The 26,845-nt window shown below is 52.9% G+C and overlaps 3 protein-coding genes and 1 non-coding gene across 8 annotated transcripts; 3 read left to right on the top strand and 1 right to left on the bottom strand.

The window, feature by feature from the left end:
• Positions 1 to 157: 157 nt before the first annotated feature.
• Rab4b (RAB4B, member RAS oncogene family) lies at positions 158 to 10,608 on the top strand. Its single transcript, NM_029391.2, has 8 exons — positions 158 to 314; positions 2,803 to 2,883; positions 3,148 to 3,262; positions 4,263 to 4,325; positions 4,465 to 4,619; positions 6,082 to 6,177; positions 6,274 to 6,404; positions 10,237 to 10,608. Exons 1-7 carry the CDS (start codon positions 299 to 301, stop codon positions 6,387 to 6,389), a joined length of 642 nt encoding a protein of 213 aa, NP_083667.1. The 5' UTR covers positions 158 to 298; the 3' UTR covers positions 6,390 to 6,404; positions 10,237 to 10,608.
• Mir3101 (microRNA 3101) lies at positions 2,948 to 3,035 on the top strand. Its single transcript, NR_037283.1, has one exon. It is a non-coding gene; the product is annotated as a microRNA 3101 (primary transcript).
• Positions 10,609 to 12,238: 1,630 nt separating the features above from the next.
• Egln2 (egl-9 family hypoxia-inducible factor 2) lies at positions 12,239 to 20,383 on the top strand. 5 transcript variants are annotated; one of them, NM_053208.4, is made up of 6 exons: positions 12,239 to 12,357; positions 13,313 to 14,421; positions 18,634 to 18,753; positions 19,118 to 19,254; positions 19,450 to 19,517; positions 19,830 to 20,383. In NM_053208.4, exons 2-6 carry the CDS (start codon positions 13,543 to 13,545, stop codon positions 19,883 to 19,885), a joined length of 1,260 nt encoding a protein of 419 aa, NP_444438.2. In that variant the 5' UTR covers positions 12,239 to 12,357; positions 13,313 to 13,542; the 3' UTR covers positions 19,886 to 20,383. The 5 variants fall into 5 exon arrangements, with proteins under 5 accessions (NP_444438.2, XP_030097850.1, XP_030097851.1 ...); XM_030241990.1 differs by having other exon boundaries at positions 12,244 to 12,357; positions 13,313 to 14,058; XM_030241991.1 differs by lacking the exon at positions 12,239 to 12,357 and adding an exon at positions 12,496 to 12,725 and having other exon boundaries at positions 13,313 to 14,058.
• A 93-nt stretch (positions 20,384 to 20,476) lies between these two features.
• Positions 20,477 to 25,327, bottom strand: Cyp2t4 (cytochrome P450, family 2, subfamily t, polypeptide 4). Its single transcript, NM_001100184.1, has 10 exons — positions 25,309 to 25,327; positions 23,738 to 23,925; positions 23,246 to 23,408; positions 22,735 to 22,884; positions 22,365 to 22,525; positions 21,647 to 21,823; positions 21,429 to 21,570; positions 21,140 to 21,327; positions 20,748 to 20,889; positions 20,477 to 20,658 (listed from the first exon to the last, which is right to left on the bottom strand). The coding sequence occupies exons 1-10, from the start codon at positions 25,325 to 25,327 to the stop codon at positions 20,477 to 20,479; spliced, it is 1,512 nt and encodes a 503-aa protein (NP_001093654.1).
• Positions 25,328 to 26,845: the final 1,518 nt, after the last annotated feature.

Here is a 26,845-nt window from a genome sequence, read left to right as displayed (position 1 = left end):
ATCGCTCTTCTATGTCACGCCCCTTTTGACTCGGCCCCTCTCATGCCACCAATCCGCGCCGCTTATCCCGCCCACTGCCTCCTGAATCCACCAATCACTGCGTTGGGCGAGCGTGGCCTGGTATCCGCAGCTCCGGAGGCTCGCGCGGGAGGGGGGGGGGCGGTGAAGGCGGAAGTGGCGGCGCCGGGTCCAGAAGTGGAAAGGAGCTGAGGCTGCAGCCCGAGTGGAGCGGCTGCCAGCCGAGGAACAGGCGCGGCTGCGGCGCCATATTGCGGCCCTCAGCGGTCGCCACTGAGCCATGGCCGAGACCTACGGTGAGGCTGATGGGCCGAAGCAGGGGGGGCTGGGCCCGTAGTGGATGTGGATGTGGAAGTGGGGCGGGGCTTTCTGGTCAGGTGGGCGGGGTCTGCCCGGATACGGGGCAGGGCTAAGTGGGTCTGGGGCTGAGCTAATCGATTTGGGTGGAGCTTGAAGAGGCCGCTGTACGGGTTAAAAAGATCTAGGGCGGGATTTAAGGGACCTAGTCTTGGTAGATTAGGGTAGGGGGTAGGCCTTGAAGAGGGAAGCAAGCCTTCCTGGGCGGAGCATGAGTGGATAGGGCGGGGCTGACGGTGACCAGCAAGGGTCAGGTTTTATGGACTACAGAGAGAGCCTCACAGATGCTGTGCACCCTGCACACTCTGTGGGCTGATCTGGTTTGAGAGGGCTGGAGTGATGTTCTTGAGTTATAGATTTGAAACTTAGCGTCAAGAAATGCGGCATAAGTTTAAGGATAGAGGCCAGGGGTTCTGGACAGAGGATGGGGAGACAAGGTTCAGAGTTAGGCAATCAGTATGGATGTACAGTGTCAGGTGGGTAGAGGTAGGTTGGAAGGCAGTAGAAATCTCTGACGACAATCAGAGACAGCTCCATTCATTGAACACTCATAGAAAAGCCACAGAATCTGGTGCACACTTACCAGAGGAGGTAACCAGTTTAGGACATAGGCCCAACGTCAGAGGCCTTGACAGAGTGAATGAGTGAGAGGGGGTAGGAGGTGAAGTGAAGAGGAATGGAGGTCAGATTTAATTCTTGTTGAAATGGCTTTTGAAATGCATCAGGTAAGGTCTTGCATTGTGGAGACCTTTAGTTTGGGTTTGTAGCTTAGCTGTGCCTAGCTGTGTAGTCTTGCTTTCGTCAGTTAACCTCTCTGGCCTCATTTTCCTAGTCTGGAAAGTAGAAGTCCTTAGTATACTTCCTTCTTTCCTTTTTAAATATTTATTTAATGTATATGAGTACATTGTAGCCGTATTCAGAGCCACCAGAAGAGGGCATTGGATCCCATTATAGATGGTTGTAAGCCACCATGAGGTTGCTGGGAATTGAATTCAGGACCTCTGGAAGAGCAGTCATTGCTCTCAACTGCTGAGCCATCTCTTGAGCTGTATAATTTTATCTTTAGAGCTTTATTTATGATTAAATGAGTCTTTAGGACTGTGATGGGCATGTATATGGTAAACACTATATAAAAATAATTTTGTGTGCTATAACCCTCTCATTTGGGAAACCGAGGCAGGAAGACTGCTTCAAGTTAGAGGTCAGCCTGGACTACAGAGTAATACTCTTTTTCTTTTCTTTCTTTCTTTCTTTCTTTTTTTTTTTAAGACAGGGTTTCTCTGTGCAGTCCTGGCTGTCTTGGAATTCACTCTGTAGACCAGGCTGACCTCGAACTCAGAAATCCACCTGCCTCTGCCTCCCAAGTGCTGGGATTAAAGGCGTGCGCCACCACTGCCTGGCCAAAGTAATACTCTTAAAATAAGAAAAAGAGAAAGAAAGAAAAGTGCAGTGTGCTGGCACTTCCAGCAGTGGGTAGGCTGGGGCAGCAGGATTGCAGTTCAAGACCAGATAGTGAGTCCCTGAGTAGGAAAAAGACAGACAGACAGACAGACAGCAGTGGGTAGGCTGGGGCAGCAGGATTGCAGTTCAAGACCAGATAGTGAGTCCCTGAGTAGGAAAAAGACAGACAGACAGACAGACAGACAGGAAGGAAGGAAGAAAGTAGAGGATGGCAGCACAGTCTTTTAGAGGCTGAGGTAGGAGGAGTGCTTGGAGTTTGAGGACAGCGAGGTTAGTCTGGAATACATAGTGAAGCTTTGTTTCGAATATCAGTAATAATAATGAAAAAAGAAAAAAGAGTCCTCTTGAGCCCAGTAGTGGTGCACACCTTTAATCCCAGCGCCCAGGAGGGCAGAAGAGGCAGGGGAATCTTTGAGTTTCAGGCCAGCCTAGTCTACAAAGTGAGTTCCAGGACAGCCAGGGCTATACAGAGAAACCCTGTCTCAAAAAAAAAAAAAAAAAAAAAAAAAAAATCATCTTGGGCTAGGTTGGCTAGCATGCAGGATTTCCCAAGTTCTATCAACAGCCCTGCAGACTTCTGGATTTTTTTCTTTTTTTAAGTTTTCCTGTTTTCTTTTCTTTCTTTCTTTTCTTTTTTTAAATGCATGCTGTATTTATACTTTTGTGTAAAAGTATACTTTTTTATTATTATACATAAGTACACTCTAGCTGTCTTCAGACACACCAGAAGAGGGCATCAGATCTCATTACAGATGGTTGTGAGCCACCATGTGGTTGCTGGGATTTGAACTCAGGACCTCTGGAAGAACAGTTAGTGCTCTTACTTGCTGAGCCATCTCACCAGCCCAAAAGTATACTTTTTTGTATTTATACTTTTGTGTATACTTTTCCTTCTGACTTTCTGTTTCTTCTCTTATTCCCTTTGTCTTTCTCTCCCTCTGGATATCTTCGGCACCATCTGCTCAGACTTCCTCTTCAAATTCCTGGTGATTGGCAGTGCTGGAACTGGCAAATCATGTCTTCTCCACCAGTTTATTGAGAATAAGTGTGAGTTTCTGGCAGGACCCTGGAACTGCGGATGTGGTCATGGTGTGGGTCAGTGGGGCAGCAGGTGGGGTAGGTAGCAGGTACCATTGACTAAAGCTAGTACTATAGGCTTGCCTCTAGCTTTGGTGGATGGTCTTTGCTAAGTTCTCTGCCAACCCAGCAGTGAGAATTGGGGTACAGAAAAGGAGGAAGAGGTCTGCAGGATGGGGGGGATTCCAGGAGCCCCTGCACTGCCCCCCCACCCCGTTTCCCTCCTACTCTCAGTCAAACAGGACTCCAACCACACTATCGGCGTGGAGTTTGGATCCAGGGTGGTCAACGTTGGGGGGAAGACTGTGAAACTACAGATTTGGGACACTGCTGGCCAGGAGCGGTTTCGGTAGGTAGCCTGGGTTCCCAAGGAGGGGAGAGGGAGGAAGGGGAAGAAAGGTGTGTAGTAAGAAGGTAATGATGAAGTAAGAGCAAAGAGATGCTGAGCAGGGCAGGCAGATGGGGGGTGGGGCAGGGGAGGGGGTGGGCATATTCAGCTCCTGGAGAATCTAGTCTCAGCATATCAGCAGCTTTTAATTAAGTTATGTGTAGATTGAGATTATGTGAGGTATGGAGAACCCAGAGACAGAGAGAGGGTGAAGGAGAAGACAGGCATGTGACAAGGCCTACATTCACAGTAACTGTACGCATCCCTCAAGATTGGTGACAAAGGGAGTTGGCCTGCCTCAGACATCAGGGAGGGACAAGTAGAGGTTGTATAGCACTTGGTCAGGACAGGCAGATGGGAGATAATCAGAAAATGCTCCCTGAGTGAATGAATGAAAGAGGGAAGGCCAAAGTGAGCACTGCCATCCCGAGGACCTAAGTTTGAGCTCCTGAACCCATGTGGTGAAAGGAGAGAAGCAATTGCTGTAAGAGTCCTCTGACCTTCACAATGCGCGATGGAACACGGACACCCACCTACATAAAAGAAACAACGTGCCAGCTTGCCTAGGATATGTTGGATGGGAGTCAGCCTGGGTGAGATAGCATGACCTTGAATTAAACTAAAATGAAGGGTCAGGGTGTAGCTCTGTGTAGAGCACTTACCTAACATGTGCCAGGCCCTTGGCTCCAATCCCAAGAACCTACGGGTATGGTGGCGGAGGCAGGGAACCTGAGGCCAGCTTGGACTATAGAGTGAGACTCTCAAAAAGCCAACCTGAATAATACTAATTGAGAAAGACTCTGAGGCCGAGAAACTGTATCTCAAGAAGATGGAGGTCAGGCTCTAGGGAATGGGCCAACAGTAAAGGGGGCCTCCGAACCAGTAGCCTCTCTCCACAGAGGGGGGCAGTCCTGGGGCAGATCCCAGCCTTGGGGGTGACTGGGTCCCCCTGGCCTCACAGGTCGGTGACGCGGAGTTATTACCGAGGGGCAGCTGGAGCCCTGCTGGTGTATGACATCACCAGGTGGGTGCAGGGCCTGGGTGGCGTGGGAGAGGCCGGGCCTGGGTGGCGTGGGAGAGGCCGGGCCTGGGTGGCGTGGGAGAGGCCGGGCCTGGGTGGCCCCACTCCTGTGCTGCCTCCCTCTTTTGTCCACTCTTCACAGCCGGGAGACATACAACTCACTCGCTGCTTGGCTAACTGATGCCCGGACACTGGCCAGCCCCAACATCGTGGTCATCCTCTGTGGCAACAAGAAGGACCTGGATCCCGAGCGTGAGGTCACTTTCCTAGAGGCTTCTCGCTTTGCTCAGGAGAATGGTGAGGGCTGTGCTATGGCTCAGATGGTAGATGGAGGGAGGGATGGCCAGTTCACTGTGGCCCATGTGCCTCTTAGCTTTGGCTGGAAGGTTGTACAGCAAACATGGAGGCTTCAGCAGGCCTGGTTTGACGCTAAGTGCTGAGTCATGTGACTGCCGTGTCTTCAGGTTCAGCTGGAAGGGGGATGAACAGTCTACTAGCCTGGGGTCTGCCCGTCACACCCTTAGCTCTTCCTGGTACAGAGTAGCTGCTGATAAACTTCCCCCACGATGGGGGAGGCAGCATAAAGCAGTGGTTTAAGGTAGATACCACAAACTCAGGTGGCCGTAGGGATGGATTACCTTTGTAAATAAAGGAGATGAACCAGGATGGGACCCAAGGGCACAGGCACTGATGCTTAGGAGAGGACAGAAACTGACCTACTCTGTCAGAAGTTTTGCAAGCCTGGCTGGGGGTGTGCTGTGGGGTAGATCACTTGCTTAGAGTCCACCAGTGAAGGGCTGGGAGGTGTGGCTCAGCCTAGTACCCAGGGTGCTAGGGTGGAGGTGGAGGCAGGAGCATGAAGAAAAGGATTTTATAAACCCGTTTGAAAACCTGGGTTGTCTAGACTGCTCACATCTGTTGACTTGGGATCGTTCTATGTTCCGTTTTTCTTTCTCTCTCTCCCATTTTTAAGTTTAGCTATCTGTTATTTTTGAGACAGAGCTTTGTGTAGCCTAGGCTTGCCTCAAGCTCTTTCTACCTGAGAATGACCTTGAATTCCTAGTTCTCCTGCTTCTTTAGTGCTGGGATTGCAGGCATGAGCTACCATGCCCAGGTTACATGGTGTTATGGGTCAGCTAAGTACATTTGCAGCTCTCTCTAAATATTATTCATCTGTTTATTTTTTTGAGGCTAGCTTTATACTTGCTATGTTGCCCAGGCTGACCCAGTGTTGCGTCTCTGCCTCCTTAGGATTACGGAGGGTGTCCAAGCATATCCTACTCATGCCCTCCTCGTTTTCAGGCCCCAAGTTTAGAAGAGGTTTTGCTGCTAGGCAGATGTGGATTCGAATCCTGAGTACAACTTGAGCCTCCAGTGTGAGACCTGTCATGTGACCTCTGGTGGGCTTGGAGTTGTACTCAGTGAGTCTGGGGACCTTGACAAACTCCTGAGGTTCACAGTGCTGTGGTAGAGGCAGGGAGGCAAATCCATTTGCTGACAGTGACATCAGAGAGAAGTCTCAGCTAAGCCAGGGGAGGCACAGGAGGCTGGTGGAGCCCAGAAGGGCCTCCTGACTCAGGCTGGGTCCTCAGTGGGGGTTTCTGGGGAAGGGCCATAGGAATAGTCTCAGAGGAAGGGCTGGGTGAGTGTGAGGTAGGAAGACAGCATTCCTTGCAGGGGTATCTTGTGTCGTGGCCTAAGGTGAAGGGCACAGAGTTGGCGTGGAGGGTGGGAACTGATGGAGGCACTGCCCCTCCAGAGCTGATGTTCCTGGAGACCAGCGCTCTCACGGGTGAGAATGTGGAAGAAGCTTTCCTCAAGTGCGCGCGCACCATCCTCAACAAGATCGACTCAGGTGAGGCCCACCTGCTCTCTGAGAGATGGGGGAGTCGGGCGAAAGGCAGGGTCCTGTGGGCTCCGAGGAACATGTCTGGCCTTTCCCCTCCCACAGGTGAACTAGACCCAGAGAGGATGGGTTCAGGCATTCAGTATGGCGACATATCCCTCCGCCAGCTGCGGCAGCCTCGCAGCGCCCAAGCCGTGGCCCCTCAGCCCTGTGGCTGCTGAGATGTGCAGAACCAGGTAGGATGCTAGGGGCTCAGGAAACAAGAGAGGTTCCTGTATTGTGTGGGGTGGGACACAGAACAGCCATCAAGACTTGGGAAATGTGACAAGAGAAACTGACAAAAGACACAAAAGCCCATGACCCAAAGGAGCCATCTTCCCAGCCCCGGGACACCCCAGACCTCTTCCAGCCTCAGCCCGCACCTGACCCATTATTCATGGTTATCACTGCTGCAATGAACTTCTGTTGTGTGCTAAGCCCAGGTGAGGCCTCTGGGGAGACAGCAGTAGGTAAAACAGACCAAAACCAACCAAACAAAAATTTCTGTTTGTGTAGTACTACATTGTCTTGGGAGAAGACAGACCACAGATTAAATATTCATGTAAATGACATAGTAGTTGGGGGCAGACTGTGGAGAAAAACAGTCTGATAAGGAGGATAGGATGAGGAATGCCCTTTGAAACAGGGCACCGAAGAAGGTGACATTTGAGCAAAAACGTAGAGCAGGGGAGTCAGAGAAAGCAGATGAAAACAGTGCAGAGACCCTGGCATAGGTCCTGCGCGGTGCGGCCAGAGTAGGGTCTGTGTGTGCACTAGGGTACAGCATGAGGTGGGGGACTGAGCAGTCAGTATTGACAGCCCTGGGGCAGTCTCTCATTATACCTTGTATCTATAGTAGTCATAGGGAACTACCAAGCAGGGCAGAAGATGGAGAGGCTCAGACTTTGTGCATCACAGGCTTCCTCTGTCTGGATAGGAGGAGACTGTGGAGCAGGAGGCATTGCTGGGTGCCAGTGAAGGAGCTGCTGGGGACTGCTGTGAGGAGGGGGTAGGATACTAGGTATGGCGTTCAGGTGATAAGTGCTTGCCTAGCATGTGTGCCAGAAGCACAGGCTCCCATACTGAGCACTGGGTAGGCTGGTGGTAATGGTGGTAGTGTGCCTTCAGGAAGTGGCCTTAACTATGGAGTGAGTTGGAGGCCACCCTTTTGGGGATAGGAGAAATAGGCCTACAGCCGGGGGTGGGGGTGGGGTGGGGGGGTAGAGGTAGGTGCTGAAAAGTGGCTGGTTTCTCTCGTCCTTGTTCTCTTTCTCCAGGCTTGCTCCCTTTAGTGGCAGTCAGTGGCACTGTCTAAAGCTCAGATCTGACCATGGCTCCTGGGGTCCATGGGGCTGGGCTGAAGTTGCTGAGCCTGGTGTGTTGCTTGGCCCTCTGCAGGGCCTGGGCCCTATCACTGGCTCCACAGGGCCCCTTACACCTTTCCCTACTCCCTTCACTCTTCCAGTCACAGAAAGTTCTTTCTGTTTCTTTGGCTCTTTTTTTTTTTCAGGCCATGTTTTCTTCCCCTTTGCCCTGGTAACCTCCTCCCGGAAGCTTTGCTGGTTTTTCCATGCATGGTCCAGACCCCAGGGCAGACGTGCAGGACCCTGTAGGGTTTGGTCCCCTCCCCACCTCTGTGACTGTAGGTATCCTTGCCAATTCTCCCCTCCCAGCCACTGGCATGTCCTGGGTGGCTGTGAGGTAAAGTCCTTAGGCTTGGGTCCATCCTGCAGGTAGAGCCAGCATGGTTCTTCTTGATGGAATGCCTGTGGGATCTAGAAGTGAGAAAAGTCCAGGATGAGCCCGTAAGCCAGTGGCCTCTGCAATTGCTGGTCTGAACCTGTTTCCTCCTCTGTAGAATGGGGTCAGTCATGGTCCCTGATGAGTGTGGGGGTGTGTGAACTGTAGAGTTCGTAGAGGAGGGCCTAACATTTGATGGAAGTTCCAGCCAGAGTGCTGCCCATTGCTTTCCTTCTCGCCCATCTTAAAGACCCTGGGAGATTACGTGTGCTGGCTCTGTAGCTCTGTGTAGTAGGCCGTTTGCCCCACATGCTGGTAGCCTTCTAAGGTACAGTCCCAGCACCACAAAATACCAAACCAAAGCTAAGGGAACATTTGTCTGTGTGGAAAGAGAAAGGTGTGCACCTTGGAACTTAGCATTGAGTTTTTTCCAGAGTTTTCCCTCAGTGAGTCACATGCAGCACTTGTACAGGCTCTATTAACCACTAAGTCATATGTTATCTGACATAGTCATATCTACAGAGAAAACTTTTTTTTTTAACTTTTTAAAAAACTCCCTTTGTTTTTTGTTTTTGTTTTTGTTTTTTTTTGGGGGGGGTGGTCTTGCTGTGTACCTCAGGCTAATACAGAACTTGCTGTATAGCCCAGGATAGCTTCAGACTTGCATCAGTCCTCTTGCCTTAGCCTTTTAAGTGCTGAGATTATAAGTTTCTACTGCCATACCTGGTTACCAACAGGTCTTTTATTACTTTTGAGACAGGTTTTCTCTACATAGCCCTGGCTGTCTGGAACTTGCTCTGTTAACCAGGCTGGCATTGAACTCACAGAGATCCACCTGCCTCTGCCTCCCTAGTGAAGGGATGAAAGGTGTGTGATCAAGTCCAGCCTGATAATTTCTTTTATTTTAAAAATTTTATAAGAATATCTCCCCCTCTGCCCTTTTCTTTTTTCTTTTTCTTTTTTTCCCAGAGACGTGTAGCCCAGACTGGCCTCAGACTTGCTGTGTAATCACAGGTGACCTTGATTTCAGATTCCTTGTCTTTTGTTTTGTTTTGTTTTTTTTTGAGACAGGGTTTCTCTGTGTAGCCCTGGCTGTCCTGGAACTCACTCTGTAGACCAGGCTGGCCTCGAACTCAGAAATCCACCTGCCTCTGCCTCCCAAGCGCTGGGATTAAAGGCGTGCGCCATCACTGCCCGGCAGTAGTGCATTTATGAGGTGCTGAAGATGGAACCAGGGCCTACACAGGCCAAACAAGCACAATCAACTGAGCCACGATTTCCTTTCCTTTTCATTATTTTCCTTCCTTCCTTCCTTCCTTCCTTCCTTACTTCCTTCCTTCCTTCCTTCCTTCCTTCCTCCCTCCCTCCCTCTCTCCCTCCCTCCCTTCCTTTCCCTCCCCCTAGACTATGTAAGGCTTATAACTTGAGGCCCTCCTAAATGCTGGGATTATAGGCGTGAACCACCACGCTTTCTGATTTGCCTTCACTGGGACAGAAAGTTAGTCAGGGCCTACCAACACTTCCCTCTCTGGAAATAGTGCCCATTAGAATAAGTTGGGGAGCTTTACAACATACTGATGCCCAGAATTTACCTTAGGTAATTCCTAGAAACATCTAGGTAATGCTGTGAGCAGTCAAAGCGGTGACCACTCTTCTGCTCTCTCTCCTGTGTGAAAAGCATTGGAACGAGGCCTAGCCTGGACCATTAGGGGTGAAAAGGGACACAGAAATTTACAAACGTGGAGGCATATATTTAGTTACCTCCCCCCCCCCCGCCCCCCATGTTTTGTGCTTTCGAGACAGGATCTCATTTTTTGGGGGGGTGGTTCGAGACAGGGTTTCTCTGTGTAGCCCTGGCTGTCCTGGAACTCACTCTGTAGACCAGGCTGGCCTTGAACTCAGAAATCCGCCTGCCTCTGCCTCCCGAGTGCTGGGATTAAAGGGGTGCACCACCACTGCCCGGCAGGATCTCACTTTGTAGCTCAGGTTGGTCTTAAATTCACCATCCTACTGCCTGTACCTCTCCAGTCCCGAATATCATGTGTGAGTCACCGCCTGGCAAGGGCCATGGTAGTTAGGTACCGAAATGCTCCTGTACAGATGCAAACCTGTACAGGGCTGTGTTTGGAGAATGAGTCCCCCACATAACCTGCAGAGGGACAACAGAGTCAGACAGTGCACGGTCTGGAAAATAAAAATAAAAATAAAAGAGTCCAGGCAGACAAAGGCCAGGAAGACGTCTAGAGACCAGCTTCGGACCCTCCAGGTCACAATGCCCTTCTCTTTCAGCTCACCTGTTCTTCTGGACCAGCCCTGCCCGAAGGCTGGGGCTCAGAACCAGGCCCCAAGAGGCCAGGCCCCAATCTGCCCCAGTCTCAGAAAAGTTACTCCATCCCCCATCCCCCTTCGCTGGCCTGGTGGGGCCTGGCTGTGGGGCAAGATTGAGCCACAGGGGAAAGGGGACCCCATACCTGCTGCTGCTTCCTCTGCCTTGGCTAACTCTAGTCCCCCTGAGCCCCAAACCCTACCTGAAGAACTCCCAAAGCTTGAGACCAGGGCCGTTTGGCCCCAACTTCCTGCCTGGCCCCGCTGTTGCAAGTCTGTTATTTATTACCTGGAGGCCTGTTCCATCCTGTCCTGGTCCTCCATAAAGCATTGTTTACACCTGTGTTTCGGCCTCTGTCATTCTGAGATGAGGAAACCGAAGTGGTCTCTAATGGAAGCTATGAATAGGCCTCTGCATGAGGAGCCCCTGTTTGTGGGTGGTGGGACTTGGTTTGTGGGACAAGTTGGGGTAGGTACATCCTGGCTCACGTACTCATTGAGGACAGAGTTCGTCATTGTATACATGTCCTTGCTTTTTCCTACACACAGCCCCCCTTTTTGACACAGGGCCTTGTTATAGCCTAGACTAACCTGGAATTTGAGGTCTCCCTGCCTCAGCCTCCCATGAGCTGGGATTACAATGTACCCATCCCAGGTTGTGTACATGCTTCATGGTAGTGGCAGTACACGATCCATCAAAGGTGGTGTGTGCAGCGATGACATCCCTGTGTGTGACATGTATGGGGCAGTATGACACTGTGGCATGTGAGTAGTCTCTGGCCTGGTGACTGTGTTGGTGAGGCTGCTGTTGTGTGCAACATCAAGACCGAGGACTTGGGAATCTAAGGGGGGGTCTTGAGTCTGTGCCTGGTTTGACTTAGTGTACACCACCTCATGTCTGCAAACTAGGACGGTGGCTCACTGTGTTCCTAAAAACACGTGCTCCTGAGGTTTGTGTGTGCACTGATGGAGATTTGTTTCTTTGTGTGTGTCTGTGTGCCTGCGAACACGAACATTCTTCGCCATGTGCCACTGTGGTTCTTGTGCAACCCGGACTCCTGGTCATACTTAATGTACCCTGATGTCTTTATAGCCATAGCCTTCTGGAGACAGGTGCAGCCCCCCTCAGGACAGCTTCAGCTGCTCTCACAAAATGTCAGCAAGTATCCAAGCCCACTTATTGCCCATTTGTTAGGCCCTGGAGTTGGTGGAAAGGGTCGGGCATTCAAATAACCCTATCCACACAGCCCTCCCCGGAATGGTGGTATAAATATTAAGAGTAGCTTAGTGGTAGAGCGCTTGCATCGCACATGTGAAGCTCTGGATTCAGTCTCCAGCACTACAGAAACAAAAAATCCGCTTGGGCTACAGAGGAGCTGGGTTTTGCAAATGTCTTCTTTGTGAGTCTGTCCCAGGTTGCTTTAATCTGACTCCCACAGTTGCCCTGAGGGAGCAGCGAGGAGCGGGTCATGCAAATAGTACACATTTGCTCATTTGTTCTACCCGGTTTCGCTTCTCTAAGGACGTCCCGTACTCACCGTTATTTTTTTTTAAGTGCTTATGTAAATTACTGACGTAGGAATTTACATACACTTTCCAACTAACTGCGCAGTCATTTCTCAATATACTCTTGGGCTGTGTGCAGGAGCGGCCCATGTAAATGAGACATTTGCATAGCAAATGCCAAGAACCCAGCTGACAAGTTCACTGACACTTTTGGCTCCGAGGGGTGGGCCTTTCTGTGTGAAACTGCTCTTTTGTACCCCTCTCCAAGGGGCCGTCTTGAGAACTCACAGAACGCCTTTTACTGAACCTGCGTGTCTGCTTTCGCGTGGAAGGGGAGGAGCACATAATGCAAATAAGCCTCGCGTCCCGGACCAGCTCACTTCTTGGGCAGTGCGTTCTAAGCCTCCTGTCAACGTGCGGTTCGCGCACGCGCAGTCTCCTCGGCCGGGCCGCTGTCACGTGCCCAGCGGGCGAGGCGGGGGCGGGGCGTCGCGGGCGGTGGGGGGCGGGGTATGGCGCGCTGCGAAGCGCAGGGCGGCTGGCACAAACGGCGGCGCCGAGGCCGGAGGAAAAAGCTCGGTGAGGAGGTCGCGCGAAGGGAAAGACCCGGGGAGGAGAAGGAGTCTGAGGCCCGGTGGCCGGGCGCGGGCGACGGGGCTGGAGGCGGGAGCGCGCGCGGGCGGCAGCGACCCCACGCTAGGGCGTTGGGGGTGGGGAAGGAAGCGCGCGCCCGGCGCGGTGGGGCGGACCATTGGGGGCCACGGGAGCGCGCAATAACCACCAAGGGGAGGGGCCGGGCCGAGGCGGCCCCGCCTCAGTCACCCGGGGCGTCCCGCGGCCCCTGGGTCCTGGCGGAGGGGGTTGGGAGGAAGGCAGTCGGGTCGGACTCTGCTCTCGGGCTCCCTTCCGTCAGTCCGTCCGTCTGGCAGGACCTCCCTTCCGGCTGGGTGTGTGTCGGGCCCCAGTAGGCTTCCTCCCGTAGGGCACAGGTCGACCCCACCGGCCCTCCCGCTCCCCTGCCGTCTTGTTTTTCTCCCTGTTCTCTTTGTCCCTGGACTCCCGGTTTTCCCCGCCTGCCCTGGCTCGTAATCTTCCACCCAGGCGATTAGGTTCCCGCGAATGTTGCGCGGTGGCATTGCCCGTTGGTTCCCCACAACCCTGACTTTACCCTAGATTCCACACTCCCGTTTTCTGTGTCTCCTCCCTCCTCATCTCTCTGAGTCTCTATAGAAACCTCAGGCAGGTACCTTGTATTTTCCACTTGCATCGTCGCTTTTCGTCCACAGATATCTGTCTCCCTATCACCTTCCTCTCTGGGCCGTCATGCAACGTTCTCTGCACTTTCTCTCTATTACTCTTTATGCCAGACATTCCCTCTCAAATTCCCAAGTTATATGCCCCATGTTGTCTCCCTGTGTGCGTGTGTGTTTGTTGTGGCCCAGTCTGTCATCTACTTCCTGCTGGTACCATCCCCACCCCTTCCCACCTGCTCGTCTCTTGACTTCTTTTAAGTTCTTCCTTTTCTCTTTTCCAGCCACCCCCATCAGTCCCTTCTCAAGCTCCTAGAGACAACTGTGGACTTGGGGACCAGCGAGCACCCCCAGAGCACTAGAGGAGCCCCTGCTGCCTGCCCTGCCTCACCCTGCCCCACACGAGGCCCAGCGGCCCCGGGCTGCATCAAGTGGAGGAGGAGGAGGCGGAGGAGGGTGGCACCATGGGCCCGGGCCGTGCCCTCCATGCCCGGGGGATGAAGACACTGCTGCCATGGACAGCCCGTGCCAGCCGCAGGCCCTGAATCAAGCTCTCCCTCAGTTGCCAGGGTCTGTGTCAGAGTCCTTGGAGTCTAGCCGAGCCAGAATGGGGGTGGAGAGTTACCTGCCCTGCCCTCTGCTCCCGGCCTATCACCGTCCAGGAGCATCTGGGGAGGCCTCGGCTGGCAATGGGACCCCCAGAACCACAGCCACTGCTACTACGACCACTGCCAGTCCCCTGCGGGAGGGCTTTGGTGGGCAGGATGGTGGTGAGCTTTGGCCACTGCAGAGTGAAGGTGCTGCTGCGTTGGTCACCAAGGAGTGCCAGCGACTGGCGGCCCAGGGTGCCCGGCCTGAGGCCCCCAAACGGAAGTGGGCCAAGGATGGTGGGGATGCCCCTTCACCCAGCAAGCGACCGTGGGCCAGGCAAGAGAACCAGGAGGCCAAGGGGGAAAGTGGTATGGGCTGTGACAGCGGTGCCAGCAACAGCAGCAGCAGCAGCAGCAACACTACCAGTAGCAGTGGCGAGGCAAGTGCTAGGCTGAGGGAGGAAGTCCAGCCCTCTGCACCTGAGCGCCTGGCCCTGGACTATATTGTGCCTTGCATGCGGTACTATGGTATCTGTGTCAAGGACAACTTCTTGGGGGCAGTACTGGGTGGCCGTGTGCTGGCTGAGGTGGAAGCCCTGAAGTGGGGCGGGCGTCTTCGTGATGGGCAACTAGTGAGCCAGCGGGCGATCCCACCGCGCAGCATTCGTGGGGACCAGATTGCCTGGGTAGAAGGTCACGAGCCAGGCTGCCGGAGCATTGGTGCCCTCATGGCTCACGTGGACGCAGTAATCCGCCACTGTGCAGGGCGGCTGGGCAACTACGTCATCAATGGGCGCACCAAGGTAAGGCACTTTTCTGGTGCGTGCCTGATGCTGTGGCATGGGGGTCTGGAGACAATCCTCTGCGGGTTATGTAGCAGGGTGTAGGCACCTCCGTCAGAGGGGCTACAGTTACCTCCCTCCAAACTTTGAGTTTTGTACCAGAAATAGTTCAGCCCGGGGTGGTGGTGGTCCTCGACCTTGGGAGACCCAGAGCCCCTGACTGTCCAGACTCTCCTTAGACCACGGGTAGTGAAGCTGGCACGCAGATGGCAGAACCAGAAGGCGGAGGGAAGGCTGGCAGTGTCGAGTTAGCCTAGGCCGAGGATGGGGTGCTGCCTGTCTAGTTGAGCACGGAGCCTGGCCTCCATTCTGCCCTGTGAGCCTACTCTTGGAGCCAGGAGCACCAGGAGCAGCTTCCCAATGGTGACACTGGGTGACAGTGTGCTCGCGCAGGTAGAGCACTTGTCAGGCTCTTTCCCACTCTTCCCCGCCCCAGTCCCTGTTCTCTGTTCTCTGACTGTTTGTCACTTCCTACCTGCATGTCTCTGATCTCTTTCCTTGACCCTCTGCCTTTATATTTTTCTCCTCTATGCCTCCTTGTTGCAGAACAGTAGTTCTTAATGCTTTTGAAGTCAGGGCTTTTCGGATAAATCTGCTGAAAGCCGTAGACCTTCTTGGGAAAGGTGTACATTTAGTGGGCAGTTGTCAGGAGCCGACTGGACAGACAGTGACCTCCACGGCCTTTCTAGTCTGTTGACATACCTGTTTTCTTCATGGAAGGGTGTGTGAGTCTGAGGCTTGGTGTGATCTGAATACAGTCCGTTGAGAGAGTGCCTGCTGCAGGCTGGTGGTCTTACGGACTGCGCTCTGCCCTAATGGTGCCCTCCCATATCTCCACGGCCCTATCTTGGGTTCTGCCTCAGTACAGCTTTCTTTTCCGACTGGAACTGGCTTGGGCACCATGGCCCCTGCCTCCCATCCCCCAGGCCCAGGTCTGTTTCCTCCCCACCCCAGCTGGAACCTGCCCTACTTCCATCTCCCTCCTGTTACTTGATAGCTGAAGAGCCTCCCTGGGTTTGGCTTCTGTGCAGGCAAGATCGGTGTTGCTTCCCCAGCTCAGCAGCTTTGCAGGAGGGAAGTCAGTGGGGACACCAGGAGAGCTGAGCACCCAGGGACTGGGACATAGCTTTGTAGCCTCAGAGGATGAGAAAGCTGGTTCAAGTGCCTGGCTACTCAAGCAATTTGGGAAAGCAATTTAAAGGGATAGGTGGGGCCTCCTCCCACCTGTGTTAGTGACAGGACCTGAGCTAGGACTGTGGAGGGCTAAGAGTCAGGTTCTTTTAAGTGGCTCTTATCCCTCGGGAGGAAAGAACAGGTCAGATTGGTCAGAGGGACAGAGGGAGCTATAGCCCAAGCACTCTACATGGCAACTCCATGCTCTCCCACTTACAAAGGAAGGGCCACATGTAGCCTCCCTTACTGTGTTCGAGAGTTGTGACTGGGGGGTATTGAAGTGATCTGAGGCAGTGGCAGTGAGGAGACCGGCCAGAAGTGTGGCCTTGACCAGTAGTAACCTAGCCTAGGTCATTCCTGAGCAGAGCTCTTCCTCTGCCTTTCCCTTCCCTTCTTTCCCTGTCTCTTCTCTGTGGACTTGTAGCTGGAGGAATTGACTGGCATCAGGGTGAGCAGAGGGATCCCCAGGGAGGGTCCAGCTAGTGTAGTTTGCCCCTTTAATTGTAGCTTGGAGGCAGGGCCTGCTGTCTGACTGAGTCACTGGCTTCTGATAATGCTGTGTGTGGCATGGTATGGTCCTTGGTACATTATTCCAATAGCGGTGATTCCGGCATCCTGGAGAGTAAGTTTCTTTGTCACTCTACTGCTGTCCCTGTGGTTGAAACTTTTCCTTGGGGGGGGGGGCGGGGTGTCGCTGTTGAGAGCAGCACTTTGATACTGCAGGTAGAACCCTGGGTACTCTGGCTTGGCCCAGAGCTTCTTGGACAGCCACCTAGATGCTGCGTCCTGAGCAGTAGTGAGGTGAGACAAGTCCACCAGAGACCACCACATAGACACTCTTAAAGCCCAAAAGGTTTCATTGCTGCCTGTCAGCTGCGTGCAGAGCTTGCCTAGATCATGCAACCCTGAGCCTTACAGCTGTGTGTCTTTTATGCACAAACAGCATGTTCTGGTTGGCACATTTCAGTTTAGAAAGAAGCAGAACTACAGAAGCCAAGACAGAAGAGCAAGGTTGGTGCATTTAGGATTTTCTTGGAACCATGGGCTACATCTTTGTTCTGTTCTGACAGGTATTGGGTCTCTTATATGCTAGGTTTTGAGGTCAGGACAGTTCCCCTAACATGATGCTAGTTGTGCTAAGGTCTAGGGACCTGTTAAAATAACACAGACAGGATTGCAGGCTTTGAGGTGGGGAGAAGGTAGGTGTGTTGAGGCTTGGAGCAGAGGGAGAGTCAGAACTTGCAGGCCGGTGGTCTTGGCCCTATGGTGGGGATTGTACTTTTCCGGGTGTGTAGTGCTGTGCGGGGATTGATTAAAGGTAGTACAGCACTGTCTGCTGTCCCCATCAGTTCGAAGAACCTGCTTGAGCCCTGATTGGATTTCCAGCTCAGGAGGCCTTGCCCATCTCTAATCAGTGACTCATTGCTTCCAAGCCACCAGGCCATAGCCACATGCTTTCCTCCCAGTGAGTGGTTGCCTAGAGGGCCATCCCATCTGCAGAAGTCATGCAGGGAAGACTTGCCCTCCTGAGCTCAGAGGCCAGGTTTTCTCCCTGGGGACCTTGTCACTTACTGTACCCTGGTAGTGAAGCTCATTACTGCTGTGTGGCCTTACTAAGGCTCTTTCCCAAAGTAGGGTGTGTGCTGGGTCGGGTGTATAGATGGGATGCAGGGAGGGCTTCAGTGTGCCAGCGGGGTGAACCCTGGGGTCAGTGGGTAGAGGAGAGTCTTGAGAGGAGGATGTAGGGCTGAAGTAACCTTCATGGAGTGCTGGGTAAGCCTCCTATTTCAGCAACACACATTGATGGGTCTGATTAGGAGTGGTTTTCTATGGTTGTCTTGTTGGGCTAGGTTGGACCCAAAAGTGTAGCTGAGCATTGTCAGGGAACCCCAGCTTGCAGAGTAGTACCTGAGTGGCAGGATCAAGAGAGATGGTTGCTGACTGGGCAAAAGCCAAAGGGTTCTCATGCTAACTACTTCACTTTGCTTACTGTGAACTCTCCCAATGGAGTTGCACTGGGGCGACTCTGACTTTGTAACGTTTCAGCTTGTGCTTCAGTTCTCTGTCCTGGAGCAGCAGGCGCTGTATCTTTGCAGATGCACACAATTTAGTTCAGTTCTCAGCATCCTGTCAAGTGGCGTTACCTCGAGTGGGGAACTTAATTTCCTTCCCCAGTGCCACAGCTCATTTGGCTACAGAGACTTGGCCCTGCATATTGGGTCTGCAGAGGTGGCTGGGCCTTGTCTGTTAGCTTCCTGGTAACAAATACCCTCAGGCCCTGGCTGTCTGGTTGAGAGACAGGGAAAATCTGGAACCCTAAGGCAGCCCTGTGCCACAGACATGAGACCTGGTGGAGGCCTGCCTCTGAGATGTTGTTAATGGGCGGTGCTTATCAACTCCATTTTACAGAGGGGTAGGTGAGGCCTATTGGAGGACTGGGGATGGCAGCAGTGTGCAGCATGCTTGGAGCTGGAGTTCTAGGTCAGGTTCCTGTCCTATATTCACGGGACAGATCCTGTAGCTGGAGACTGTAGTCAAGTGTGGTCAAGTCAGCATGACTTCACAGTGGAGTCACCTGAGAGAACCTTGAAAAAAAAAATCTAGGCTGTACCTTCTTCGAACCCTAACAGAACTAACTCGAAGAGGCTCCAGACTCAAGGAGCCTCCATATCTCAAAACTTAGGAGATTCTGTGCTCTCACTGAGTACTTGAAGCCAGCCTTAAAGCTTGCATGCTTAGTGCTGGATCACAGGTGTGTACCACACACCACTACACATGGCTAAGGTTAGGATCTCTCTAACAAGCACAAACCATCATTTACACATTGAGTCCCTCTGGTTCTAGAGTGGGGATGGAGGTGGGAGTGTGGCTTGTTGAAGCAAAAGAGCTTAGATTTCTGTGAACTTGAGGATGGAATCTGGCTGAAGGAGGACAAAGGTCTCTTGGGTTGGAACTCCCTCTGCCTGGTCTCAGTAAACCACCTTTCTCCATTTCTACCAGGCCATGGTGGCGTGTTATCCAGGCAATGGGCTCGGGTACGTGAGGCATGTTGACAATCCCCACGGCGATGGGCGCTGCATCACCTGTATCTATTACCTGAATCAGAACTGGGATGTTAAGGTAGGGTTTGGGGTTGGGATGGTATGCTTATGTTCCAGCTGGGATCCTGCCCTCCACTCCTCAGCTCACAGGGCAGTGACATCTGCTGGCTCCTCTTTAGCTGACTGTGGGCCCTCCCTCTTTTCCGGGAATGGTGCCGTCTGCTTAGCCCCACCCAGACTTGTACATTCTCCCCCTTTTCCTGTCTTTAGTAGCTTCCTGCCCATCTCCATGGCAATGTAGACTCTGGGCTGTCATTCATTTTAAGGGCCTGAGTGTTGGGAGGGAGTGATGTGTGCTGGCGCTGCGCCCCCTGGTGGGCACATGGGTGCGGTGTAAGACAGGCTACAGGCTTCACCAGTAGACTCATCTGGCCTGCCCCCAGGTGCATGGCGGCCTGCTGCAGATCTTCCCCGAGGGTCGGCCAGTGGTAGCCAACATCGAGCCACTCTTTGACCGGTTGCTCATTTTCTGGTCTGACCGACGGAACCCACATGAGGTGAAGCCAGCCTATGCCACCAGGTATGACCTGTACTTTAGGGATTGTCCAGCTGCTTCCCCTGTGCCAAACATTTCTTAGCTTGTCCCCAGTCCCCAGAGTTGACAGGGGAGTGATGAGATGCTGAGAGGGCCTAAGTGGGACCTGCAAGGGTGGAGGTGTCAGCTGAGGTGGCTCTAGAATGGCAGAAAAGTCATTCTGACTGCCCAATTTTTCAGGTACGCCATCACTGTCTGGTATTTTGATGCCAAGGAACGGGCAGCAGCCAGAGACAAGTATCAGCTAGGTACGTGCTTTCTTCCTTTGTCCTTCCTAGTCCCTGTGTGCTGCCAGGTCCTTAGCCTTTCTTACCCCCTTGGGTGCTGAGAGTGGTTCCCAGGGCCTTTGCCACACTAGGCCAGCACTGCCGCCAGCCCGCTCCCACAGGTCTTTCTCACCAGTCCCTTTGCCCAGTTCTTGCCTACTTTCCTGGTATCCCCTACCTGAGACCCATTTTTTTTTTTTTTCTGTTAATGTTCTCCCCATCTTCGCAGGTTTCTTTTGGCTTCTTTGTCCCTTCCTAGTGATTCACAATTTCTTGTCTTCCTCTCATCCTCAGCATCGGGACAGAAAGGTGTTCAAGTACCAGTATCACAGCCAACTACACCTACCTAATGGCCAGCCCCAGAGCTGCGTGGACCAGCAGCAGCTCCTGCCTCAGTGCCCGCTCCTTTCCTGCCACTGCTGCTGCTTCTGGCTTGCCTCTGTACTGTGTGGTGTGGAGGGCACTAAGTATCACTGAGGAGCAACAAGGAGAGACCTCTGCTGCCCCGTGAGCGAGCGGTGCTGGGTTTTGACCTGGGCAGTGGCCAGTGTGGCTGGCGGTCATGACTGGTGGCTGTGTCTGGTCCGTTGAGTGTAGAGCTGAGAAGAGGCAGGATTTGGGGTTGAGGTGAGTCATGGCCTCTTGCTGGAAAGGTGTGTTGGGGTGTGGGTGTCATCTCACCCTCGTCCCCACTCCTCCGGCCTGGAATGTGAAGTGACTCCCCAGCCCCTTTGGCTGTGGCAGTGTATGGACTGGGCTGCCACTGTCTGGGCAGAGTAGGGTGCCATGACGAGCATGGGTATGGAGGTTCTGCCAGCCAAGAAATAAAAGTTTACCTCAGAGCTGCACACACTTGTATTCCTCTCTGTAAAGAGATTTACACATACAGTTAGGGCAGGTAAGGATATCAGGGCCACTGAGATCACCAGTGAAGCCCAAGCTCAGCGGGCCACCAAGCGGAGCTGGAAGGCTGGGGGCACATTACCCAGACCAGTACACTGTGGGTTAAGGTTGATGTTGGCAGGACTTCCCACAGGGAGCAGGGAGAACTTCTGCAGGATAGCCGTCAGGAAGAGGAAGATCTCGGAACGGGCTAGGCCAGCACCCAGGCACATCCGCTTTCCTGTGGGTGTGGGTGCAGGTGTGGGATGAGCAAGCCCCTGCCAGTCCCCCAGTGCTAGCCACTCAGGTCCCCTCCCTCCTACCCCAGACCTAAGGCAAAGGGCATGAAGGCATCGTTGTTCTGGAACTCGCCATGGTCATCCAGGAAATTGGTGGGATTGAAATGGTCAGGGTCCTTGAATTGGGTGGGATCCCGGTGTGCAGACACAAGTAGGGGAATCACGAATGTGCCCTGTGGGTAAAACAGTGTGACCCACAGACTTGAGTGTGAGCCCCTCACCCAGACTCTTTCTGTTGTTGGCACCTAACACAGGGCCCTGCGGTGCTGGGCAAGTGATCTCACATAGCTACACCCCAGCCCCTAAGGTGGTTGGCAGAGCCTGGGAGGGAGCCCCAGGTACTGGTTGTGTTAGCCCTCACCGAACCTAGTCTCTGAATTGTCCCCTTCTCCCCAGTGCAGAATTCCCAGGCTCCATGTGCACCTTGTGCAGGAAGTGGTTCTTGAGGTTTACGTCTCGGGTGAGGGCCCGGGGCAGCCCCAGTGGTAGCACACTGATGAAACGCTGGATCTCATGTAGCACCGCATTGGTGTAAGGCAAGCGGGCACGGTCCTCTATTCTAGGGGCCCAGGTCCGACCTACAGTGGCGTCCAGCTCCTCTTGCACCTTGGCTGCGGTCATTGGAGGCTTTGAGTTGTGCTTTACTGAGATCCCACCCCAGCCACCCTCTCTTCACTTAGGGGGAGGGGAGGGATGGACCCAGTTCTCAAACCTGCCACCTCAGGGTACTTGAGCATAATGAGGAGCCCATAACGTAGAGTAGTGCTTGTGGTTTCAGTGCCACCAAAGAAAAGATCGTGAGTAGTCATCACCAGTGTCTCATCCTGGAAATGGCTTTCCAGGTCCTGCTGTTCCTGGGAATGGACAGAGGTGCTCTAATGCCTGCTGCTTGGCAGGGTGGGTATGGTTAAGGGTAGCAGGGACTGGTACCTTATCCATTTGGTCGAGGAAACAATCAATGAAGTCACGGGGTTCCCCAGTCTGTCGTGACTGCCAGTGCCACTGAATTTGCTCAGAGATGAAGAGTCGGAGCTCTTGGAAGTTTTTAAATATTCGGTTGTGGGGCCCAGGGATCCAGTCCATGAAGGATGGGAACATATTATATATCTGGAGAGACAGGGTTCTCTCCTTTCCTCTGCTCCACACCTCTCCTCCCCTCCCCTCTCCTTTTCCTTCCTTCCTTCCTTCCTTCCTTCCTTCCTTCCTTCCTTCCTTCCTTCCTTCCTTCCTTCCTTCCTTCCTTCCTTCCTTCCTTCCTCCCTCCCTCCCTCCCTCCCTCCCTCCCTCCTCTCTCTCTCTCTCTCTCTCTCTCTCTCTCTCTCTCTCTCTCTCTCTCTCTCTCTCTCTTATTCCCACTATCCTTGGCTAACCTGGAACTTTATATGTAGACCAGGCTGGCCTCAAATTAGATTCTCCTGCCTCTGCCTTCCCAGTACTGGGATCAAAGGCATGTGCCATCATACCCTGCTGAAATGGTCTTAATAGGGCCCTGGACAAGGCCATGGTTTCTTTGTGGAAAAATTAAATCAGGACTTTGTGTGTTGTAGAACTTTGTCATTAAATCTGTAGCCACTGTAGGTAGGGCTATGCCCCTGGAATTTGGCACAAGGCTGCATGTAAAATGAGAAATTGGAGCCCATCCTCTCACCTCAGCCCATCGGGAACTCATGATACAGAAATTGTCACTGAAGAGGTTTAGGAGCCTCCGGAACTCTGGGTCCCCATAGTCATAGCGCTTTCCGAAAACCACAGTACAAATGACATTGGATACAGCACTATCCAGTAGCTGCTGGGGGTCAAATGGAGCTCCTGGGGGGTGAGAGCAGCTCTGAGTAATCAAGCTGTGGTCCCCTAAAAGTGACATTTAGTAAGATCTGCAGAGGAGACCCTCGTCCTCAAGCCTCTAGCACCCTCACACAGAAGCTGTGTCCCTCCTCCACATAGCTCCATCCATCCCCCCCTTCCCCCCCACCCCCGACCCCAAACCAGGTGGTTATGCTTTCCCTGCCAGACCACACCCATGGTAGCTTGAAATTCATCCAGCACACATGCTGCCTCCTCCAGGATGCGATCCTCAATGGTACTCCTACCCACGCCAAGCTCCCTCAGCACTCCAAGTGCAAAGTTGCGAAGCGAGTGCCAACGCGGCCCGTTAGAAAACACTATGCCTACAGTGGGAACCAAAAAAAAAAAAAAAAAGAGTTGGCCACGCTGGGCCTAGTCGCTCGCTTCCTTGCCGCTCTAAGGATGACTTCTTACTGCTTTGCACTTCCCAGACCATATGCCAAGCACCTCAGCTGAAACCACGCAGCCTGACATCTTTGAGGGTAGGATCCCTGACCAGCTCTTAGGGCTTAGGAATTTAGGCTGCTATTGGTTACATTGTGAACCTCTACTGGACCCCAGGCCTAATAGCTCGTCCTCATTAGCACCATTCTTTATTAGGCACCTCCCATTTTGCTCGGCTTCACTGGTCCTTAGACCAAGTTGAGGGGTCTAGTACTCACTTCCACCCACCCTGGGCCTCACCGTTTCCGCAGGTGAAGCGATCGAAGACAGCCATGGCCCCGCGGCCGGAGAACGCATCTGCTTGCAGTACTAATGCATCTCGGAGCGCCTCATAGCCGCACAGCACCACTGCAGGGAGCGGGCCCAGCCATACAGTGAACACTGGGCCCCAGTGGCTGGAGAGCTATGGGAAGTGCCATGGAGACCTCAGAGCTCTCATCTTCCTTAGATCCCAAAGTTTCCGTCTCATGCCCTCATTCTACAGGTCTAGTTCTAAACCGCCCCTCACTTTTCAGACCCTGGAGTCTAGGCATCAGCTCTTAGACACAGGGGTCCAGGCCTCACTGTCCTCCCTCAGACACAGGGGACCAGACTCCAGCCTTCCTCCCTCAGACACAGGAGTCCAGGCTCCCAATCCTGTCTCTTCAGTGAACTGGGATTTCTACCCCTCTTCTGGCTGGGCACAACAGCACCTTCATAAATCCACCTCCCCCAACCCACAGTAGAAGCTACCTCCATGAGCACACGGTCCAAGTCTCCAGACTGTAGTTGTAGCAAGTTCCCCAGCAACGGGAGAGGTGCGGGCCCTGGGGGTAAGTCTTTCTGCATCTGAGCTTGGCGGCGGACCACCCCACCCCACCAAAGCAACAGCATTAGAATCAGCAGCAGCAGCAGCAACGCCAAGCAGGTGACCATCCTGTCTAAGATCCTCAATGTGCGGTGGCAGTTGAATTGACAGGGGATTTAAGGGGCAGGGGATTGAAGCAGGGCGGAGACTAGTGTGGGAGGTGCAAGAGTTTGAGACTTCTCTGTTCCTCGAATGCCTAACCCTACATCCCCACTCAGCTTCTAACTCTCATATCTATTTTCCCTGAGACTGTGTGTGTGTGTCCGCGCACGCGCACGCGCACATCTCCCCCAAGTCCCCTGTACCTATAAGACCTGTTCTTAGTCCCCCAGCTGTTTCTGGGGGACTGTTCTGGACAGTACCTTCAAATGCCAGACAGGTCTACCTCCTGCTTCCTGAGTATGCTCCTGACTCCTAAAGACACCATTGACATTGTAACATCACTGGCCTGGCACTCCTGGGCTCTGTGCCTTTGGTTCCTAGGAATTCACACCTGGGACTTTATCACTTCTGTTACTTTTCCTTTTTCTTTTTATAAATAACTGTGGGGGGCTGGTGAGATGGCTCAGTGGGTAAGAGCACCCGACTGCTCTTCCGAAGGTCCAGAGTTCAAATCCCAGCAACCACATGGTGGCTCACAACCATCTGTAACAAGATCTGATGTCCTCTTCTGGAGTGTCTGAAGACAGCTGCAGTGTACTTACATATAATAAATAAATAAATCTTTAAAAAAATAAATAAATAAATAAATAAATAACTGTGGGAAGCCGCAAACGCCATTACAAGATGGCGCTGGCTACCACTGGCCACCACCCATGAATTTGGGTAAACAACCAATGTGCGCATGTGCATAAGAGTTTTTTGCCGAGTCACTGCCTGGCCCGACGCATATTAATGAGGTACTGGTAGCATAACCAATCAGGTATGGACACGTCACTCCTAGGCCTATATAAACAGCGCCATTTCTTGGCTCGGGGTCTTTCGCCTATGCAGTCCATGCTCTCCCAATAAACTTGTTGCAGAAGGATCCTGTTGTGGCGTCTCACTTGCTGGCGAGTCGGGTGTCCCACAAATAACCTTTATTTTATTGTATAAGTGCTTTGCTTACTTGTAAATCTCGGCACCACACGTGTTCCTGGTGCTCAGGGAGGCCAGAGGAGGGCATCAGATCCCGTGGAACTGAAGTAGCAAATGATGCCAAGCTGCAATGTGGGTATTGGGAGTTGAACCCTGGTCCTCTAAGCCACTCTCCAATCGCCCCCCCCCCCAAAAAAAAAAAGACTGAGTCTTGTCAGGTAGTACTGACCCACCTTCAATCCCAACACTCAGGAGGCAAAGGCAAGAGGGTGGGTCTCTGAGTTCGAGGCCAGCCTGGTCTACAGAGTGAGTCCCAGAACAGCCAGGGCTACACAGAGAAACTCTGTCTTGGGGAGAAAACAAAGTGTACCCCACCCACCGTGCCTGGCTCTTTCCATTGCTCCGGAAGCCTGTCTGTTCATGGGCCTGGCTTCCCTAATGTCGCTGCTGCTCCTCCTCAGGTTCCTGGTGCCTGCCAGCCTATGGCTTCTGGATGCCGTCTCACATGCATCTCTGCTTACACCTTGCCCCAGACTCAGGTCAACTCTATCCCCCTGGTTTTCATGCCCTGCCAAGGTCTCAGGTCTGTTACTACACCCCCTGGTCTCCACAGCCCTCAGGAGGGACACCTATCTGAGACTAGGGCACAGGCTGGAGGGGCCCACTCCTGCAACAGCCCCTGGGTGTGGCTGTCAGTTCTTAAGGACAGGCTGTTCGGGAATGTGGGCCACCTTCCTGCCCCCGCCTTGCCTGTTAGATCTAGTTTTCCTGCTTGGCAGGGAGCCCAGACCTGGGGAGCAAGGTAGGGGACGCTGGAAGAGGCTGGGGTTGATTCTTTTCTGGAAGTGTCTCAGCGTCCCGGCCCTGTCTTTGTTTCTTAGTCTCCCTCGAATCTCTGTGTTCCACTGTTCTCTGTACCTGCTTATTTCTATTACCCTCTGCCTCAGTCTTAATTCTCTCTCTTTCTCTCCTTCACCCCCCTTCCCCAACATGACTCTTTCCCTCTCTGTATGTCTCTAGGTCTGCAGTTTTATTTTTTGATCTTGATTTTATTTTATGTGTGTGAGCATTTTGCTTGCATGTGTATCTCTCTGTGAACCACAGGTGTGCCTGGTGCCCAGGGAGGTCAGAAGAGGTCATCATATCCCATGGAGCTATAGATATGGGTGGTTGTAAGCTACCGTGTGAAAGCCAGGGCCTTGAACCCTGGTCTATAAGAACAAGTACTCTTAACTCCTGAATCATGTCTCCAGGACCCACCCGCCCATCCCCCTTTTTTGGTCAACCAGGGAGTCTAATTAGAATCTCTTACAGATGCACGAACAACTTAGCAGATGCTACACCACTAAAGACTGTGTCTTGTCCTCTCCCAGCAGCCATTAGTCTCCTGTAGATCTTCAGGGAGGGGCAAGGCCTTGTGAACTCCTTCAAAAGCAGGGGTTTCTCCCCCCCCCCCCCGCCAATTAAAAAAGCGTTGGATGTGTTCATGTGTGTGCTTGTGTGTGTGCGTGTGCATGAGTGGAAACGGGAGGCCCACGTTGGGTGTCTTTTCTCAATTGCTTTCCACCTAATTTCTTTTTTTGTGAGACATAGTCTCTCACTGAACCTTCCAGACTCAGGTAGATGGGTTGACTGGTGTACTGGCTAGTTTTGTGTCAACTTAACACAGCAGGAGTTGTCACAGAAAAAGAAGCTTCAGTTGAGGAAATACCTCCATGAGATACAACTGTAAGGCATTTTCTCAATTAGTGATCAAGGGGGAAAGGCCCCTTGTGGGTGGGACCATCTCTCAGCTGGTAGTCTTGGTTCAATAAGAGAGCAAGCTGAGCAAGCCAGGAGAAGCAAGCCAGTAAGGAACATCCCTCCATGGTCTCTGCATCAGCTCCTGCTCCCTGACCTGCTTGAGTTCTAGTCCT

The sequence above is a fragment of the Mus musculus genome, chromosome 7 (genome assembly GCF_000001635.26).
Source record: "Mus musculus strain C57BL/6J chromosome 7, GRCm38.p6 C57BL/6J".
Classification (NCBI taxonomy): Eukaryota; Metazoa; Chordata; class Mammalia; order Rodentia; family Muridae; genus Mus; species Mus musculus.
Note: the sequence above shows the minus strand (reverse complement) of the source record. Positions and strands in the feature narration are given on the sequence as shown.